The 20,873-nt window shown below is 40.8% G+C and overlaps 1 protein-coding gene across 1 annotated transcript in view; it reads left to right on the top strand.

Moving 5' to 3' along the window:
* Positions 1 to 20,873, top strand: part of LOC124775514 (tyrosine aminotransferase) — a 195,081-nt gene that overhangs the window by 139,575 nt on the left and 34,633 nt on the right. The window contains exon 6 of the mRNA XM_047250347.1: positions 10,410 to 10,492. Coding sequence (XP_047106303.1) covers positions 10,410 to 10,492 — 83 coding nt within the window. The remainder of the gene's footprint in view (positions 1 to 10,409; positions 10,493 to 20,873) is intronic.

The raw sequence follows: 20,873 nt of genomic DNA, 5'->3' as shown, positions 1-20,873 counted from the left end.
CCGATATGGTGTTTATTTATGGAAAATATGATGGTAATGCTACGGCTGCAGTTAACGAATATCGCGTACGTTATCTAACTCGGAGGATTCCGAATGCACGAGCCATTAGTGGAAAATTTCGAAGGTTACGCGAGACAGATTCTCTACCTAGCGTTCATAATGAGTGCTCGATACGTGAAGACGATGATGAGGATATTGTGGATGCTGGATGTTCTGGAAAACAACTGCAAATAAACGTCTGGGACCTCGTACAGTTTAGCGAGTGCTTCAAATTAGCGAAGCTGCTAAATTTCAGGCAAAATCTTTTACTAGCCGTAACTCTGTAACTAAACATTTGAGGACCTTTGTTTATACGAACTTTTTTCTTTAGTTTTACTTGTAGAATAACATATTAAAATATTTGCATATGTTCATGAATCACCCTGTATAATGCCGAAAAATGTTAATGGTGAATGTTAATACATGGTATCTAGCGGTACTATAGACCAGATTCAGGAGTAACAATTAGACTTAAACATGGATAGATTAGCGAACTCGTAATGTGGAGTTGCGTATTTATGAGGATCCATCGTTATCTGTGTTACAACAGTAACGAAAATCGAAATTAAACTTTTTCTTGCGAATTTATGAAATGGAGCAGGTTATTTACATACACACACGGTTAGCAGGCGTTCAGCCAGCGTCAGCAGTTTAAATGAAACTTGTGATTTACGATGTTTTCTTGGCATGATTGATTAATGGCGGTCTTCCGGGTGTTCATTCGAGTTATAGTTTCCATTTCATGCACAATATTTCGATAAGTGACCCAATCGTCTTCTTGAGGTGCTGCTGGCTGTAGTATCGCGTACACAAGGTATAAATGGCCAGAGCACTGGTGGAGCTGTCGTTTGTGCTTCATGTGAAAAGGTTTCCGACATGATTATGGCTTTATTAAAAATTGTTATACAACATAGCCAAGGAACGCTTTAATCGTACAAGTAATTAAAACAAAAAAAACACGAAAACATTATGACATTGCGCAGCCACGCGCCCATTTTTTCCTCTGTCTAGCAAGGGACTACCGACCATCCAATGAGTGGCTCCGGAGTCCCGCTCACACATATCCAGAAGCACAGCCCCGTACCCGGCTTACCAACCCTGTGGGTTCCACCCTGATACGTTTCAAGTATGCTGCGTGCTTGGATATAAAGGTGTTTTGCATTTCAGAGCAAATGCACTATGTCGTTAAGAGTAACACCATAAAATTGTGTGTACAAGGGAAGATTACACAGCGGGTTTCTGATTCCAAAATCACAGTTGAAAGTCGGTTGTTTGTGGGAAAGATCGTGTTGTGCCTTGCGCATTAAAGAGAGAAGTTTACCAGTATGTGTCGGAATTCGACAGGGCAGGATCGTTGTCAGTAGAGAGTTCAGTTTATCGTTCCGTGATATCGCTGCTCATGTTGGCGGGGATCCTGTAACTGTCATACGAATGTGGAATCGATGGGGCCATACGCCATATCGTGCAGGGCCTTAACAGCCCAACGCGACTAGCGCCCAAGAGGATGGACATAGCGTTCGCTCGACCGTTCAGGATTGCACAGCCGCTACGCGTACCTTGAGTCAGAAAATGGGCTTGTTTGCAGAAAGGGAAGTATCCACACGGACAGTACGACGACATGTGCAGCACCACGAAATGTCAAGCATGGCGACGATTGTTGTGACTTTCCTTGACGTGACAGTGGTGCACCTAACAACAATTGACACTGGAGTGACACCTTTTCGTATTTTAAGACTAGACCCAGTTAAATGTAGAGCGTGGACTCTCCGAGGAGAATGGACACTACCAGATGCAAAAATGTAGACTTTCACGGCCGGAAATATCATGTCCATTGTAATTATCCGGGCTGTTATGCCGTGGTCGGTTGATGAATTTTGTCTCAATTCCCAACGTTTCGTCTCCGACTGCGGGAGACATCTTCAAGGGGGTCCGTAGGTCGATGGAAGGTCCAACACATCCACTGGCTCGCTACTGACTGCCGCTAAATTCTGTGTTTTGAAAACGTCAGTGCAATTGGCCGCTGTCCGTCGTCGTCGATCGCCGTTGCCATCACCCAGTAGTGGACGGGTGGTACACCTCTTCTTTAACACCGGCATCCATATACCGTTTAATTTCACGCCCTCCTCCTTTCGGTTGAAATTATTTGGGTGTTTAGCGATTTCGATTGCCTCCCTGTAGAGCCTTTCGTAGTATCCGCTTCTGGCCGCTAGTAGTTGCGTCTCCTCGAAACGAATATTGTGGTTCCCTGGCTGGAAAGCATGCTCCGCAACAGCTGATCGTTGCGTTTCTCCTCTTCTACAATTTCCCTTGTGCTCTTCCAAAGTTTAGGAACAGTTCTTTTAGTTGTACCCACATAAGCATCACCACAGCTGCATGGGATCCTATACACTCCACCTTTTTCCAAAGGTTTGCGAGCGTCCTTGGCAGGCTTAAGGTATTCCTGTATCTTCCTGGTGGGCTTGTAAATTACGGTAATATTCCGCTTCGTCAAGATCCTCCCTATTCTTTCCGTCACATTTTTAACAAACGGCAGGAAAACCTTAGATTTTGCAGTAGCCTGTACGTCAGTATGATTTCTGCGTGGCTGCCTCAACGCACGTTTTATTTCGGCGGACGAATATCCGTTCTTCATTAGTGCATTGTGGAGATGTTCCATCTGAGCGTCGGGCAACTCTGGTTCAAAAATATTTCTAGCTCTATATCAGTAAACTCTTCCGGGCTAAGTTGCCGTGGTCGATCTGTAGAACTTCTTCTCCCTGACGTTTCGTTCTCAACTACGGAGAACATCTTCCGAGGTGAGTCGACGAGTTTACTGATAAAGACGCCGGCCGTGAAAGCCTACATGGAATGATTTCTAGCTCTGTCCGCTAACGTCTTGATAACACGCCGTTTTGTGCCCACGGAAGAAATTATAGCCAGTGTAGAAGCAGGAATTCGCAGTGTGGATTCTGTAACAGCTGAAGAAATCCGTATAGAAACAGTGAGAATATTAGCCAATGCAAAACCGCCGAAAAGTACAGGGTGATTCAAAAAGAATACCACAACTTTAAAAATGTGTATTTAATGAAAGAAACATAATATAACCTTCTGTTATACAGCATTACAAAGAGTATTTGAAAAGGTTTTTTTTCACTCAAAAACAAGTTCAGAGATGTTCAATATGGCCCCCTCCAGACACTCGAGCAATATCAACCCGATACTCCAACTCGTTCCACACTCTCTGTAGCATATCAGGCGTAACAGTTTGGATAGCTGCTGTTATTTCTCGTTTCAAATCATCAATGGTGGCTGGGAGAGGTGGCCGAAACACCATATCCTTAACATACCCCCATAAGAAAAAATCGCAGGGGGTAAGATCAGGGCTCCTTGGAGGCCAGTGATGAAGTGCTCTATCACGGGCTGCCTGGCGGCCGATCCATCGCCTCGGGTAGTTGACGTTCAGGTAGTTACGGACAGAGAAGTGCCAATGTGGTTGCGCTCCATCCTGCTGAAATATGAATTGTTGTGCTTCTTGTTCGAGCTGAGGGAACAGCCAATTCTCTAACATCTCCAGATACTGTAGTCCAGTTACAGTAGCACCTTCGAAGAAAAAGGGACCAAAAACTTGATTGACTGAAATGGCACAGAAAAAGTTCACCTTAGGCGAGTCACGTTCATACTGAGTTGTTTCCCACGGATTCTCAGTGCCCCATATACAGACATTGTGACGGTTGACTTTCCCGTTAGTGTGGAAAGTTGCTTCATCACTAAACACAATCTTTGAAACAAAAGATTCATCTGTTTCTATTTGAGCAAGGATAAAATCACAGAAATCGATTCTTTTAATCTTATCAGCTGCAGACAGTGCTTGAACCAATTTCAGACGATAAGGTTTCATAACTAACCTTTTTCGTAGGACTCTCCATACAGTTCATTGTGGAATTTGCAGCTCTCTGCTAGCTCAGAGAGCCGATTTTCCTGGGCTGTGAACAAATGCTTGCTGGATGCGTGCTACATTTTCATCACTCGTTCTCGGCCGTCCAGAACTTTTCCCTTTGCACAAACACCCATTCTCTGTAAACTGTTTATACCAACGTTTAATACACCACCTATCAGGAGGTTTAATACCATACTTCGTTCGAAATGTACGCTGAACAACTGTCGTCGATTCACTTCTGCCGTACTCAATAACACAAAAAGCTTTCTGTTGAGCGGTCGCCATCTTAGCATCAACTGACGCTGACGCCTAGTCAACAGCGCCTCAAGCGAACAAATGTACAACTAAATGAAACTTTATAGCTCCCTTAATTCGCCGACAGATAGTGCTTAGCTCTGCCTTTTGTCGTTGCAGAGTTTTAAATTCCTAAAGTTGTGGTATTCTTTTTGAATCACCCTGTAATATAACTGTGGGTGAGAGAAGAGCTTTAAAACTCCTGAATGACGACGATAGTATTTTGGTTCTCCCAGCTGACAAAGGAAACGCAACGGTGGTTATGGATGTGGCCGACTATCAGAGTAAAATTACTAATCTATTGGATCCGCAAGCATATAGGAAGCTGAATAATGACCCCACTAACAAAATTCTCAGAACTGTGTCGCGGTTAATAAAAAAGTCCTCCATTGAAGAGAGTGTACAGAAAGGTCTCTGCAATTCGGTTGCACTACCACCGAGGCTTTATGGATTGCCCAAAATTCATAAAGAAAATGTGCCGTTAAGACCGATACTAAGTGCCATTGGTTCGCCCACCTATTCGTTAGCCAAGTTTTTGACTACGCTGTTGAAACCACATGTGGGCCGTTCGGACTCTTATATAAAGAATTCGACACAATTCATCAGCAGATTGAATGGCATAGTGGTCCAGCCGGAGGACATATTGGTCAGCTTTGATGTGGTATCGCTGTTTACCATGGTTCCACTTAATGATGTATTGGAACAGCTTGATCGAATTTTTCCTTCCGATATTTTAGAACTGCTTAAGTGTTGTTTGACGACCACATACTTCAAGTGGAATGAACAGTTTTTGAGCAAACGGATGGCGTGGCTATGGGAAGCCCCCTAAGTCCCGCAATTGCAAACTTCTTTATGGAGAAATTCGAAGAACAGGCCTTAGGTACTGCAAGCAAAAAACCAAATGTATGGTTCCGATACGTGGATGACACGTTTGTGCTGTGGAGACATTGTAGGGAGGAACTAAGCCGGTTCCACGAACATCTAAACAGTATAAACTCGAGAATTCAGTTTACAATGGAGGAGGAGGTAGACGGCAAATTACATTTCTTCGATGTGCTTGTTTTTAGAAACGAAAATGGTAGTCTGGGCCACTCAGTATACCGCAAACCCATGCACACGGACCGTTATTTGCACCGGAATTTACAACCCCCACCCACAGCAGAAGCGGGGTGTTATCAAGACGTTAGCGGACAGAGCTAGAAATATTTGTGAACCTGAGTTGCTCGGCGCTGAGATGGAACATCTCCACAATGCACTAATGAAGAACGGATATTCGTCCGCCGAAATAAAACGTGCGTTGAGGCAGCCACGCAGAAATCATACTGACGTACAGGCTACTGCAAAATCTAAGGTTTTCCTGCCGTTTGTTAAAAATGTGACGGAAAGAATAGGGAGGATCTTGACGAAGCGGAATATTACCGTAATTTACAAGCCCACCAGGAAGATACAGGAATACCTTAAGCCTGCCAAGGACGCTCGCAAACCTTTGGAAAAAGGTGGAGTGTATAGGATCCCATGCAGCTGTGGTGATGCTTATGTGGGTACAACTAAAAGAACTGTTCCTAAACTTTGGAAGAGCACAAGGGAAATTGTAGAAGAGGAGAAACGCAACGATCAGCTGTTGCGGAGCATGCTTTCCAGCCAGGGAACCACAATATTCGTTTCGAGGAGACGCAACTACTAGCGGCCAGAAGCGGATACTACGAAAGGCTCTACAGGGAGGCAATCGAAATCGCTAAACACCCAAATAATTTCAACCGAAAGGAGGAGGGCGTGAAATTAAACGGTATATGGATGCCGGTGTTAAAGAAGATGTGTACCACCCGTCCACTACTGGGTGATGGCAACGGCGATCGACGGCGACGGACAGTGGCCAATTGCACTGACGTTTTCAAAACACGTGACGTCACACCGAGGCGCGGGAGCGCGCGGACACGGAATTTAGCGGCAATCAGTAGCGAGGCAGTGGGTGTGTTGGACCTTCCATCGACCTACGGACCCCCCTTGAAGATGTCTCCCGCAGTCGGAGACGAAACGTTGGGAATTGAGACAAAATTCATCAACCGACCACGGCATAACAGCCCGGATAATTACAATGGACATGACTACCAGATGCATTCGTCATCGTCATGCAGGCCCAGTACATAGCGCGTCGGTACAAGGATACAGTTGGCTATGCAACACAGTTACCTCTGGTTGACATGCCAGTAATTCTAACAATAGGCATTAAATTTCTGACACGGACAGTTGCTTCACCCAGTCTCCAAGATATCTGTGCCGTCTTTGAATAAGATAACGTTGGACTACATGTTGCCCATTATTTCCTCGTCTACCTTGATACAGAGGGTGTTCGTCTGTTACCATGGCCATCATGATCTCCAGATCTCTCTCACCTACTGATAAAATTTGCTCATTAGTTACTGAGACAATGGTACACCATCACTTGCCAGCCACTATGACTGCTGAACTCGGGTACAGAGCCGAACCAGCGCGTGCTGCGACGTACCAGTATCTGTCATCCAAGCTCAGTTTGACTCAATACTCAGCAGCTGTATTAGAGCTATTGTTACTGCCAGAAGTGGCAGCCTTGCATACTAAATTGCGCACCTTATATATAAGCAAAATTTGATTATTTGCTATCCCTCCTGGTGTTTGCAATTAATGGTCAGCAGCGTATGTAGAGAAGTCGCAATGCCAGAAATTGCCACAAAATGCGGGAAGGCCAACAGAGGACTGATGCTTGCTTCAGGGACAGAAAGCTGACTTTGTATAAGCAAATGTAGCTTATTGCAAATAAATGAGAATCCAGGGTAGAACCCACGGGGGTGGATGGGTGGCTGGGCGGAACCGGTTGTGGGGATCATGATACCCAATCTTTTTTCCATATATTTTTACGTACGAGGTGTGTTTAAAAAAACTACGGGAATTTTTATTTTTTGGAAACAGTTTTATTTGTTCGTTTACATCAGTGTTACCTCACTTGTTAATATTTTTTTTTCGGTGTTGGCGATTCGGAATGCTTCCACTGGTACGGCTGGGTCTTAGTTTCGACGTCGTATCCGCAAACGTTTCAGTAATGCTGCACATTTGCTGACTTCATCTGGCGACTCCTGAGCAACTTTCATTCTACGCTGTTTTGGATCGATATTTAACAATTTTGGAACAAATTTTGCTATCAGACGTCCAACACCCAAAACATTCGAAATAGTGTCGTAGTGAGAGCGAACTGATATGCCAGCTTCATCAGCGACTTCTCTAATTGTGATTTAGCGATCGTTAATAATCATTTCTTTCACTGTTTTCACGATTTCGTCAGATGATTATGTGCAGGGGCACGAAGGAGCTCTTCATCTTTAGAATCTTCTTCGAAACACTTACAACAACTTACTTTTACTCATAGCAGACTCACCAAAAATCAATATTTTAGATTTCTAAAACTTTGCTGCGCTCTAACTGCAAAATTTAATACAAAGGCTCTTGCCTGTTTTCATACAAAAGGCACTCATGAGTCAAAACCGGTGATTGAGTGTGGTCTAGTGGCATTGCGGGCAGGAGACGTAAGCAGTTCAGAAGCGGGCTGCTAGATTTGTTACCTGTAGGTTCGAACAACACCGACTGTTACGGAGATGCTTCGGGAACTCAAATGGGAATCTCTGGAGGGAAGGCGGCGTTCTTTTCGAGAAACACTATTGAGTAAATTTAGAGGACCGGCATTTAGAGCTGACTGCCGAAAGATTCTACTGCTGCTGACATACACTGTGCGTAAGCACCACGGAGATAATGTTCGAGAAATTACCGCTCATACGGAGGCATATAGATAGTCGTTTTTCCCTCGCTCTGTTTGTGAGTGGAACAGGAAAGGAAATTATTAGCAGTGGTACAGGGTACCCTCCGCCACGCACCGTACGGTGGCTGGAGGAGTATCTATGTAGATGTAGGTGTAGAAGGAAAGTGCTGATATACAGGGTGGTCAGAAACAGTCTGAAAAGCTTGTAAGGGTGTTGCAGACTAGGTTGTGCTGGGAAATAATTGTTAAGAAAAACTTCGATCCTTTCCGCCGTTTCCGAGTTAATTAGCATTGAAGTCAGCAGATCAGGCTGTTGCGCGTGCAAATTCAAGCTGCCCGCGAGAAACGGAGTCGCCAAACGTGCTCTTCGCGTGGTTTCCTAAAACCGAACGAGAAAGCGATACAAAAATTTGACATGGGACGGTAGTAAAGGCAGAACCCGAGCGAAAGCCTGAGCAGTCTCGTGCACTATCATCTACGCTATGAGGAAAGCTGACACTCATTGTATCTAGCGGGACACTTGAATTTGCGCGCGCAACGGCCTGATTGGCTAACTGCAGCACTAATTAACTCCGAAACGGCGCAACGTATCGAATTTTTTTTCTTAACAATTATTTTTCTGCATAATTACCCTGCTACACAATTACAAACTGTTTCTGACTACCCCCTACAACCGCAGTAGAACGAACGGGTAATCATTCCAGCGGCAAATGGGGAAATTCACAGACATATGCAAATTCTGGCAAATAGTAGATTATTATGGTCCGGGACCTGGGACAAGCATATTGAAAACGGCAGAGCCGGTCAGTTGTTCAAGTTCTATTGTCACAAGCATCTATTGGTAGTGGTCAAAGTACGATGAAATCAATAGTTAGTCAACACTATGTAAAGCACGATTGGTGATGGTATGTGGCAGGTATGATGACAGGTTACAATGCTGGTACAGGGACAAGTGTTTCACAGCACATCATTCAGCGTACACTGTTAAAGATGAGGCTCTGCGGCAGACGTCTCCTACAAGTCCCCATGTTTACCCAATGGCAGAGGGTCTATTACTACCGTAGTGGGCACAGAATCATCAATATTGGACAGTGGATAAGTGGAAACGTGCCACTTGGTCAGTTGAATCATGTTCATACTTGTACCTGGTTGATGGTCGTGTCTGGATATACCATTACCAAAGTGAAGGGCTGCTCGAAACATGCACCATGCCACGGACGATGGATGGGAGGAAGGGGGTCAGTTTTATCTTATGAAGGGCTTTCAGCTAGCACCTAGGCTTCCATGGGACCTGGGTTGGCATGTTAACAGTGACGGGAGGACTGGAAGTTATGTATGAGGTGGTGGGGGAGTCACTGACAATATATGATCCCTCCTCCCCAGAACTGAAACCTTGATTGTTTAAATTTTGTTCAGTTACACAATTGACAAGCAGTCATTGAAAACAGTCACAACAATTAAATGTCTAGGAGCCTGAGTTCAGAATGATTTCAAGTGGAACTACCAGTAACACATAATAGTACTTGCAAGAAAGACAAATTGAGATTTATGGACGAAGGAAAAATAATACTCTTATCAAGTAGGGTAATTACAAAACTATTGTTTGCTTTATTCTTGAGCATTATTCACCAGGCTGGGACCATTGCCAGGTAGGGTAAAAATCTTAGGGTCCATTTATCAAGAATCAAATGAATCAGAGTCAACTTTAGTGTCCGAGCTTTATTAATAGGACATTTGTTTCTTTTAATTCAGTGAACCATAACACTAAGCAATTCACACTGCACCACATTTCACTAATTTTATCAGACAACAACTACTACCCACCACCACCACCACTATTATTTTTCCTGTTTATTCTAACTGATGTCGTTATTTGATGCTTTTTATCTTCATAGGTGTTCTCTGTCTGATAGCTGCATGATGATAACTGGATCTCTTCCTGCTGCGTTTTGTTTAGTCATCCGATTCACCACTGTAGTGTGAAATGTTGTTATGGAATTCATCTTTCCAGCTTGAATTTTCTTATTCTTGGCATTTAATATCTAGATTGCAAGGAAACTTTCTGAATATATTACCTGAATGATACACCTATGCAGTTAAGACATAACATGTGTCAGAAATGGCCTTATTTCTGTACTCTGATATCTTTTTTATCATTGTTGCTAATTTATACATAAGTAAAAGGCCTATAAACAAATAATAAACAGTATATTAACTGTGGTGGGGAGGGATGGAAGGTACATTTGTGAAGGATTTTTCAACTGAATGAGTTTTAGCAATAAATAAATAGTTTTATTTTATCATAAAATAATCTATGTTTTGTAGAGCTCTTAATTCATCTCTGATTCTTTAAATGAACTTTACAACATGCAGGTATTTCCTGGACATGAGTTCCATCATCTGGCCTCTCTTTCAGAAGAAGTGCCCATACTTTCATGCAGTGGGCTCACAAAGAGGTAAGCAACTTGAAATTAAATATTTGACTAATTTTCTCCTTCATTAATGCAGAACGAAATGTAGAAAATAATTTTGTTATTCTTGTCTTTATAAATTATCAGATTGATTTAATTAAACAGATTAACATATATAAATTTCTAAATGTATTACCTCAATTCTTGATACACTACCTTTTCTTAAATCTTTTCCTACACTCACATTGCATGTCTTATGACATAATCACAGTCTTTAAGATAAATGTTCATGTCAAACATGGTTGGGCCTAAGAATAAGAAATACCAAGCAACTATCTGAAATTGATCATTGTAATATTAACAGCCAAAACAGCTGCAGCATATTTCTAATCAGAATCACTGAACTGTGCAGTAGGGCAATAAAAATTATGAGTTAATCAGATATACTTACAAAAGTGAAACTGTCTGCTAGAATACATTGTCAACTAATGGAAGACACTGCTGTGTCCCACAAGGTCATACTGCATTAAATAACATAGTGTAATGTGAGTCATAAACATGAACACACACAAGATGTCGTGTCCAAACAATGAATGGTATGGCACCATCTGTGTGGGCTTGCTACAGCCTGCACATGTTGCCATAATCAGTTCTGGTGTGCAGTCCACAATCTCTGTGTGTGGCAAGAATCCTAGAGACATGTGCCTTGTTATCAATATGAGATACAGTGATATTTGTAATTAATTATAACATGAAATAACTACATTTACCAGCCAAACTTTGTCTAAAACTTTTTTCTGGATACTTGTACCATACAACTTATCACAAAAAATTCTGATTTGCATTGTTAGCTGGGAAATTATGAAACAGGGTGGACAAAATAAAATTGGCCAAAAAATATTAAGAATAAGACTGCTGCTGGATTGACTCTTGTTAGCGAACATCACAGATGATGATGGAAATAGCCACCACTGGCTTCAATGCAGTGTTATCCTCAATTTGCCAAACTGTGAGATCCAGCCAAAAATATAGCAGAAAATAGTGATTTCAGTGTTATGCTGTAGCTCTTCCAGTGTGTGAAAATTAATTGAGTTCACCTGACCCTTCAATTTACACCACAGGTAAAAATCACAGGGAGAGTGATCAGGTGATCAAGGTGGCCAGGAGATTGATTTGCTGATTGTCCTCTCCTCTCCAAATACTTTATGCATTTGTGACGAGGTTGTAAAGGCAGAGTGTACTGCTGCTCTGTCTTGTTGAAAATATCCGTTCCATCTTTCGTCTTTTTTTAATTGATCCACTTACAGATTAAACAGTTTCTGAACACACAGGTTAGCATTAACAGTTTGGTGACAGAATCATGTTACAATGCAGACACCAGACATTGATCGAAGAGTAATCTTGAGATTATACAAAGGCTCTTGAAAGTACTGATGGGGATTTTGTGATGCATATTGGTGTGTGTTCTGAGAGTTCATATACTCTGACAGGCTGAACCATACGTCTTCTGAAGAAACATACAACCTGAGGCTCCAAAAGAAACCACTGGTGGAACTCAATTCACAAAAGTTCATCTGGACACTTTAAGTTGTGCATATCAGTAAATTTGTGATTTCATAGCTATCATTTGCATTCATAAATTGTGTTGAGATTTTGTTTTGTTGGGTGTTGTTCCAGGCTTTCCTTCACTTCAGCCACATTTTCTGATGTTTGAACTCTTTTTCAAATAGTTACAGTTTTTATTCACTAAAGAGCCCATGATGTGCCATCTTGCCACTAAGTTCTGCATTGCAGACTTTTCTGGACTTTTGCCAAAACACTTTCAGTCTTAAACTCTTGCTCAAACAGTTCTGCACATATTTTCCAAGAACTGTGCTTTACATAACACTTGAAAATGAACACACACCATTTTGTTTTGCATTCAACTGGTCACTTAATGTGTCTGTTCCTCTCACTCATCGAAATGTAATACAGCAAATTACTCAGGACAGAGCATATGGGAGATGCACGTGTGCAGACATATGAGGATGTGCTGAGAAGTAAGATCTCTGAATTTTTAAGTAAGACAGATGTTATTAACATTCTACATCTTTATTCTTCATGTCTGCATATTTGCATCACTCTGCCACTAGAGAGCTCCAGATTGTAGCGTGTAACATGGTGGTGTGTAACATAATTTTGTTGGTGCATGAGAAACATCATGCTGTAACAGAAATTTGAATTCAAAGAGTTCATCCGGACATAGAGCACCCTTTCCTTCACCATGAAAATGCCATCGTACATGAGCACTGCAACATTTGCAACAATGTGACAACTTGGGTTCACAGTCATTGATCATCCACCTTCCCCACGAACCATGGACCTTGCCGTTGGTGGGGAGGTTTGCGTGCCTCAGCGATACTGATGGCCGTACCGTAGGTGCAACCACAATGGAGGGGTATATGTTGAGAGACCAGACAAATGTGTGGTTCCTGAAGAGGGGCAGCAGCCTTTCCAGTAGCTGCAGGGGCAACAGTCTGGATGATTGACTGATCTGGCCTTGTAACACTAACCAAAACGGCTTCCCTGTGCTGGTACTGTGAACAGCTGAAAGCAAGGGGAAACTACAGCCGTAATTTTTCCCGAGGGCATGCAACGTTACTGTATGGTTAAATGATGATGGCGTCCTCTTGGGTAAAATATTCCGGAGGTAAAATAGTCCCCCATTCGGATCTCTGGGTGGGAATTACTCAAGAGGATGTCTTTATCAAGAGAAAGAAAACTGGTGTTCTACGGATCAGAGCGTAAAATGTCAGATCCCTTAATCAGGCAGGTAGGTTATAAAATTTAAAAAGGGAAATGGATAGGTTACAGTTACATATAGTGGGAATTAGTGAAGTTCGGTGGCAGGAGGAACAAGACTTTTGGTCAGGTGAATACAGGGTTATAACTACAAAATCAAGGGAAATGGATAGGTTAAAGTTACATATAGTGGGAATTAGTGAAGTTCGGTGGCAGGAGGAACAAGACTTTTGGTCAGGTGAATACAGGGTTATAAATACAAAATCAAATATGGGTAATGCAGGAGCAGGTTTAATAATGAATAAAAAAATAGAAGTGCAGGTAAGCTACTACAAACAGCATAGTGAACGCATTATTGTGGCCAAGATAGACACAAAGCCCATGCCTACTACAGTAGTACAAGTTTATATGCCAACTAGCTCTGCAGATGACGAAGAAATTGAAGAAATGTATGATGAGATAAAAGAAATTATTCAGATAGTGAAGGGAGATGAAAATTTAATAGTCATGGTTGACTGGAATTCGAGAGTAGGAAAAGGAAGAGAAGGAAACGTAGTGGGTGAATATGGATTGGGGGTAAGAAATGAAAGAGGAAGCCGTCTGGTAGAATTTTGCACAGAGCATAACTTAATCATAGTTAACACTTGGTTCAAGAATTATAAAAGAAGGTTGTATACCTGGAAGAATCCTGGAGATACTAAAAGGTATCAGATAGATTATATAATGGTAAGACAGAAATGTAGGAACCAGGTTTTAAATTGTAAGACATTTCCAGGGGCGGATGTGGACTCTGACCACAATCTATTGGTTATGAATTGTAGGTTAAAACTGAAGAAACTGCAAAAACGTGGGAATTTAAGGAGATGGGATGTGGATAAACTGAATAAACCAGAGGTTGTACAGAGTTTCAGGGAGAGCATAAGGGAACAATTGACAGGAATAGGAGAAAGAAATACAGTAGAAGAAGAATGGGTAGCTCTGAGGGATGAAGTATTGAAGGCAGCAGAGGATCAAGTAGGTAAAAAGACGAGGGCTAGTAGAAAGCCTTGGGTAACAGAAGAAATATTGAATTTAATTGATGAAAGGAGAAAATATAAAAATGCAGTAAATGAAGCAGGCAAAAAGGAATACGAACGTCTCAAAAATGAGATCGACTGGAAGTGCAAAATGGCTAAGCATGGATGGCTAGAGGACAAATGAAAGGATGTAAAGGCTTATCTCACAAGGGGCAAGTTAGATACAGGAAAATTAAAGAGACCTTTTGAGAAAAGAGAGCCACTTGTATGAATATCAAGAGCTCAGATGGAAACCCAGTTCTAAGCAAAGAAGGGAAAGCAGAAAGGTGGAAGGAGTATATAGAGGGTCTATACAAGGGCGATGCACTTGAGGACAATATTATGGAAATGGAAGAGGATGTAGATGAAAATGAAATGGGAGAAACGATACTGCGTGAAGAGTTTGACAGAGCACTGAAAGACCTGAGTTGAAACAAGGCCCCGGGAGCAGACAACATTCCATTAGAACTACTGATGGCCTTGGGAGAGCCAGTCCTGACAAAACTCTACCATCTGGTGAGCAAGATGTATGAAACAGGCAAAATACCCTCACACTTCAAGAAGAATATAATAATTCCAATCCCAAAGACAGCAGGTGTTGACAGATGTGAAAATTACTGAACTGTCAGTTTAATAAGCCACAGCTGCAAAATACTAATGCAAATTCTTTACAGACGAATGGAAAAACTGGTAGAAGCCGACCTCGGGTAAGATCGGTTTGGATTCCGTAGAAGTGTTGGAACACGTGAGGCAATACTGACCTTACAACTTATCTTAGAAGAAAGATTAAGGAAAGGCAAACCTACGTTTCTAGCATTTGTAGACTTAGAGAAAGCTTTTGACAATGTTGACTGGAATACTCTCTTTCAAATTCTGAAGGTGGCAGTGGTAAAATACAGGGAGCGAAAGGCTATTTACAATTTGTACAGAAACCAGACGGCAGTTATAAGAGTGGGGACATGAAAGGGAAGCAGCGGTTGGGAAGGGAGTGAGACAGGGTTGTAGCCTCTCCCCGATGTTATTCAATCTGTATATTGAGCAAGTAGTAAAGGAAACAAAAGAAAAATTCGGTGTAGGTATTAAAATCCATGGAGGAGAAATAAAAACTTTGAGGTTCACTGATGACATTGTAATTCTGTCAGAGACAGCAAAGGACTTGGAAGAGCAGTTGAACGGAATGGACAGTGTCTTGAAAGGAGGATATAAGATGAACATCAACAAAAGCAAAACGAGGATAATGGAATGTAGTCAAATTAAGTTGGGTGATGCTGAGGGAATTAGATTAGGAAATGAGACACTTAAAGTAGTAAAGGAGTTTTGCTATTTGGGGAGCAAAATAACTGATGATAGTCGAAGTAGAGAGGATATAAAATGTAGACTGGCAATGACAAGGAAAGCATTTCTGAAGAAGCGAAATTTGTTAACATCGAGTATAGATTTAAGTGTCAGGAAGTCATTTATGAAAGTATTTGTATGGAGTGCAGCCATGTATGGAAGTGAAACATGGACGATAAATAGTTTGGACAAGAAGAGAGCAGAAGCTTTCAAAATGTGGTGCTACAGAAGTATGCTGAAGATTAGATGGGTAGATCACATAACTAATGAGGAGGTATTGAATATAATTGGGGAGAAGAGGAGTTTGTGGCACAACTTGAATACAAGAAGGGATCGCTTGGTAGGACATGTTCTGAGGCATCAGGGCACAAATTTAGCATTGGAAGGCAGCGTGGAGGGTAAAAATCGTAGAGGGAGACCAAGAGACGAATACATTAAGCAGATTCAGAAGAATGTAGGTTGCAGTAAGTACTGGGAGATGAAGAAGCCTGCACAGGATAGAGTAGCATGGAGAGCTGCATCAAGACGACATCAAGACGACGACAACAACAACAACAACAACAGTGACAGTATCAACAAACTGGTCTCTTGTTGGAAGAAATGTTTTTGTTGGCAGTGTGACTGTGTGGAGAAACATACTTGTAGACATGAAGAATAATGATGTAAAATAATAACAACATTTGTTTTATTTAAAAAGCCTTAAGAGTTTTCAAACAGAAAATTTAGAGTCATTACTTTTCAACACACCTTCATATTACAACAACCAATTGGTGCATCAAAATAATGGTTCTAGCATTTTCTGTGATGGGAAGTTATCCTGTTTATTAACTAGGGCCAGTTCTACCGCAGTCTTATAGATATCTTCTGGGTCAGTTTTATTTTGACCACCCTGTATTTCTTAAGATTTCTGATACTATTTCACATCTTTAGTATGTATGTTCCCTCTAATATTAAGATTCTATCTCCCATAAAATTATCTTGAGTCTTCATTTCATATTCCGTGATAAAAAAGAATTCTGAGATGAGAACATTAATGGGAAGCAGACAGTAATAAGAGCTGCTATACATATTAAAAATGACAGTAAAAAATTTTGGTAGTCTCTTGGACCAGGGAATGCCATGCTGCTTCACAGAGAATTCAAATGAGAAAATATTAATTGCTCAGCCTTGACGTGAAAGACATTTCTTTTTTAGGTCATAAAAGTGCTTACTTTTTATGCAGTCTCCTTTAAGTTTATTCACTGTGTCCATTTTATTTCCAGTCTGTAGCTTCCATCCGTGAAGTGTGATTCTGGAAAACCTGAAAAATACCTTACTACAAGTGCTATATCTTCTTCATTAGACTCAAAGACTTCCAGCTACAAATTGCTTTGGATATGGGAGTAGGAAGTGTCACAGGTCCCAAATCTGGTCAACAGGTGAATGCTCAAAAGATTTGTACTCATTTTAGAACCCACAATTTCTTGATTGCCACCGTGTGAAGTTGCATTGTGCTAATAAGAGACAGTTTTCCTGCTTTTACCAGCCAGACTTTTTTTCATGTGTTTTTCATACAGTTGGACATGAAGACTTACATAATGTTCAGCACTTATTGTTTTACCTTTTGCAAGATCATCACAAATAAGATTTCACATATAAGATTTCTAAGAATACAAAGGGATGATAAATTAAGATGGAGCGGTTGGTTGGTTGATTCAGGGGAGGGGACCATCAAATTATGGAAGGATGGGGAAGGAAGTCAGCCATTCCCTTTCAAAGGAACCATCCCAGCATTTGCATGAAGCAATTTAGAGAAATCACAGAAAACCTAAATCAGGATGACTGGACATGGGTTTGAATCGTTGTCCTCCCGAATGTGAGTCCAGTGTGCCAACCACTGCATCATCTCACTCGGTAAGATGGAATGAAGACATTGATTACCTGTTCACAAAACTGACCTCAGAATACTTTGCACTAAGAGCTATTACACTCGGTGTTGACAAGGAGATGATAATTTTGTATTTTTTGCACATTTCCACTCTCTAATCTCGTATGGTATTACGTCTGAGGAAATGCTGTAAGGGCAGAAAAAGTTTTTAAGATACAGGAATGAGCTGGGAGGTTGATCTGTAGTGTCTCAAACCAGACATCCTGTATGCACCTATTCAAGACACTTCGGATGTTTACACATTTACTCAGTGATATTTGTAATTAGTAACAAAAACTTCTCCAAACTGTGATATTCACAATCATGACACCAGGTAGAAGCAAAATCTTCACAGAGACTCAGTAACTCTCAATATAGTTCACAAAGGAGTTATCCAGGTTGGAATAAGAATTTACTATAAGCTTGCATGGAATACAAAAAAGGGCACCGATAACCATCATGTATTCAAGAGGCAACTAAAACGGTTCCTCATAAACCATTCTGTATATAATTTAAATGAATTTCTAGAGTTTTAACTTTTGTAAAAGATGCGTTATGTTATAAATGATGTAATTTGTATGCTAATATAAGTAACGTTGTATATATCTGTATTGTCTGCAGTAGTGCTGTTTTTCTTGAAACCTTGAATGTAATCTTGTGTACCTTAGATTTATATTGTTCCTGTACTGTTTGCTTTTCTTCTCTTTTTGCCCATGGAATATTGTATTCGTTGAGTTGTCCGACATTACAGTACAACCTTTGTACATAATGTAATTTAACAGGTCCAAATAAAAAATCAAATCAATAGGAAGAATTTTTTTTGCACATCATAGTCGATACTAGGTACCACATTAATGATCACTCCTTGCAACTCTTTCAAATTAAGTGTCAGTGGAGGCAAGAACACACACTCTTTGATATAACCTCATAAAAAGAAATAATATGGAGTTAAGTCAGATGACCAAGGGGCCATTGAAGATCAGGAGATTCGTAGTGGGAAGTACATCCAATCCAACATTGAGGCTGTTTGGCACTCAGGTAATCACAAACTCCTGAAAGAATGTGTGGTGGAGTACCATCTTCTTGCAAAATGAAGTCTCCACTGTTTTGCCGTAATTGTGTCATAAGCCATTGCTGCATATGTCGAGGTATACAAAACCAATCACAGGTACTCTCCAAATTTATATGATCCACAACCTTTTGAAGAGGACATGGCTCAAGAGACATTAACTTCATGTTATAAAATAATGTGTTCCACAGTCTTGTTTGGATGTTCTGTGCCAACATGTGTGTTGTTATGATTCACCTATACAGCCACATGAAGTCTGCCTTTGACACTGAAAATGAAACTGCTATGAAAAATTGTCTTCCTCCAATAGCTGTTGCAAGTCATAAAAAAAGTCAGATTTAAGCTCATTGTCCCAAGTAGCCAACACTTGTAACAGGTGCAGCCAACATGGTTTACACACAGACATTTTGGTAGAATTTGGCAGACAGCTGACTACAGTAACAGCTGTTCTATGCCCGCATGTGTCATCAATTGCTTGGGCTCCTAAATGTATGATTACTGCACATGCTCCACATTCTCTGGAGATGGTCCTGGCCAGCCTGTTTCCTTTTTCCCACATAAGCAACCAGTCTCAGGGAATTTGTTGTACCACCCATGGACTGTTTTGTCTATTGGAGCTTTTTCCTGATATTTTGTATGAAATTGTTGCTGACCATCACAATTAATTCACATTTAGTAGGGACACAAAATTCACCCACTTCTCCATTGTAAACAGTGTTCTGACATGCCTGCCCCCTAGTGGTGTGCTCTGCAACTATTACACAGCATGTATTACAGACTGAAACTTGCAGAGATGCTCTACCCACTGATGTGTATGATTGTTCTTTATCTCTCTTAGTTTTCACTCAGTTGGCTTCTGAAACCTCGAAGATGCTTTTGACTAATCCTCTGTTTCTTGCATGTGGAATAAACTTCACCCAATTTGAAACAGAGTTAAAGGCTTGTTTTCACTGTTTTGACTGCCAATAATTATCAGCACAGCCTAATAAATTATTGGTGAAGATTTGCAGAACATTATTGGCAAATGTTCCATACTCAACATGTTGGCTGAACTTTGAGTAGACTAAAGAAAGAACGGTAAATACTGTTCACAGAAAACCTCATGTGCAGTCTAAGTGAAAAAGGACTGCAAAAGACTACCCCAGAACAACATCATAGGAATGCTACAATAACTTTCAATATAACGTTCTCAGTATATTGTTCAACAGTGATGGACATAATCAGGACCTGTACCCAGTGGCCCTCCTTCTCTTAACACCATATATAAGGACAGTTCCATTCTGTAAAATATGCAACACTATGTGAATTTCACTTATAATCACAGAATGTGGAATGTTGCAAATAGCATAACACCATATGTAGCCATGTCAGGTAGCAATCACACATGTCCATTGTGACTGCCAATGGTTGTGATAATGATAGTCCATCTTGTGCCTAATGAATTTTGAGACTGACATCTCAAAAATCTTTTTCTCGTTAGTGCTAATGATTTTTTGGTGGTGGGAGGATTAAGTCAGAGCATATTGAGATTTCTGAGATCAGTAATAAACTATTTTAAGAATAAATAGCTCCCCTAGTTCCACAAATCAGCACTGCTCTCAGAATGGCACTTTATACAGGGGTTAAAGCACCTGTTAATTACTGTTAAACATTACTTTATTGTAGTTGCACACTTTTGGCTGAAATTGACTTCAACCACTGCTGACACACATCCTGTGATCTGTCACTCTCTTCTACAATAGCATCAGTGTGACCTAAGATCACATTAAGTTAATCGTGCATAAGAGTGAAACTGCCACTGTCCACCCATCAAGGACATAAAACACAAAATAATTAAGTATCAACTGCTTGAATAATGTAGAATTTTAGCAATATGGAGAAAATGCAGAAATAAACTAGATATGGAAGATGGAAAGTTCAGCTCATGTGAGAGGATCACAAAAATGGAGTATTTTCTAAATTTTCTCCAAACAAGATAAATAAATTACGTTTAAAGAAAAATGACCACAATGATTGTGACAATGATTTATATTTCCATTTACTGGAAATATTCAGTGAGGCTTTGAGTTATATGGAGACAATGTCGAGTCAGTTACATTGTATTCCATAGTATGCAGTTGATTTCTGCACCAAATTCCATCTGTGAACACAAAAGGAACAATCAGGTACCAAGTGCAACTACCCTCTGAAATTCACTTTGCAGTGACTTTTAGAATATCCATATGATACACATGTATACATACATGTGGGTTCTTGCACAACAATTATATTAATGAAAAA

Source organism: Schistocerca piceifrons, chromosome 2 (assembly GCF_021461385.2).
Source record: "Schistocerca piceifrons isolate TAMUIC-IGC-003096 chromosome 2, iqSchPice1.1, whole genome shotgun sequence".
Lineage (NCBI taxonomy): Eukaryota > Metazoa > Arthropoda > Insecta > Orthoptera > Acrididae > Schistocerca > Schistocerca piceifrons.
This window is presented reverse-complemented; position numbering and strand designations above follow the sequence as displayed.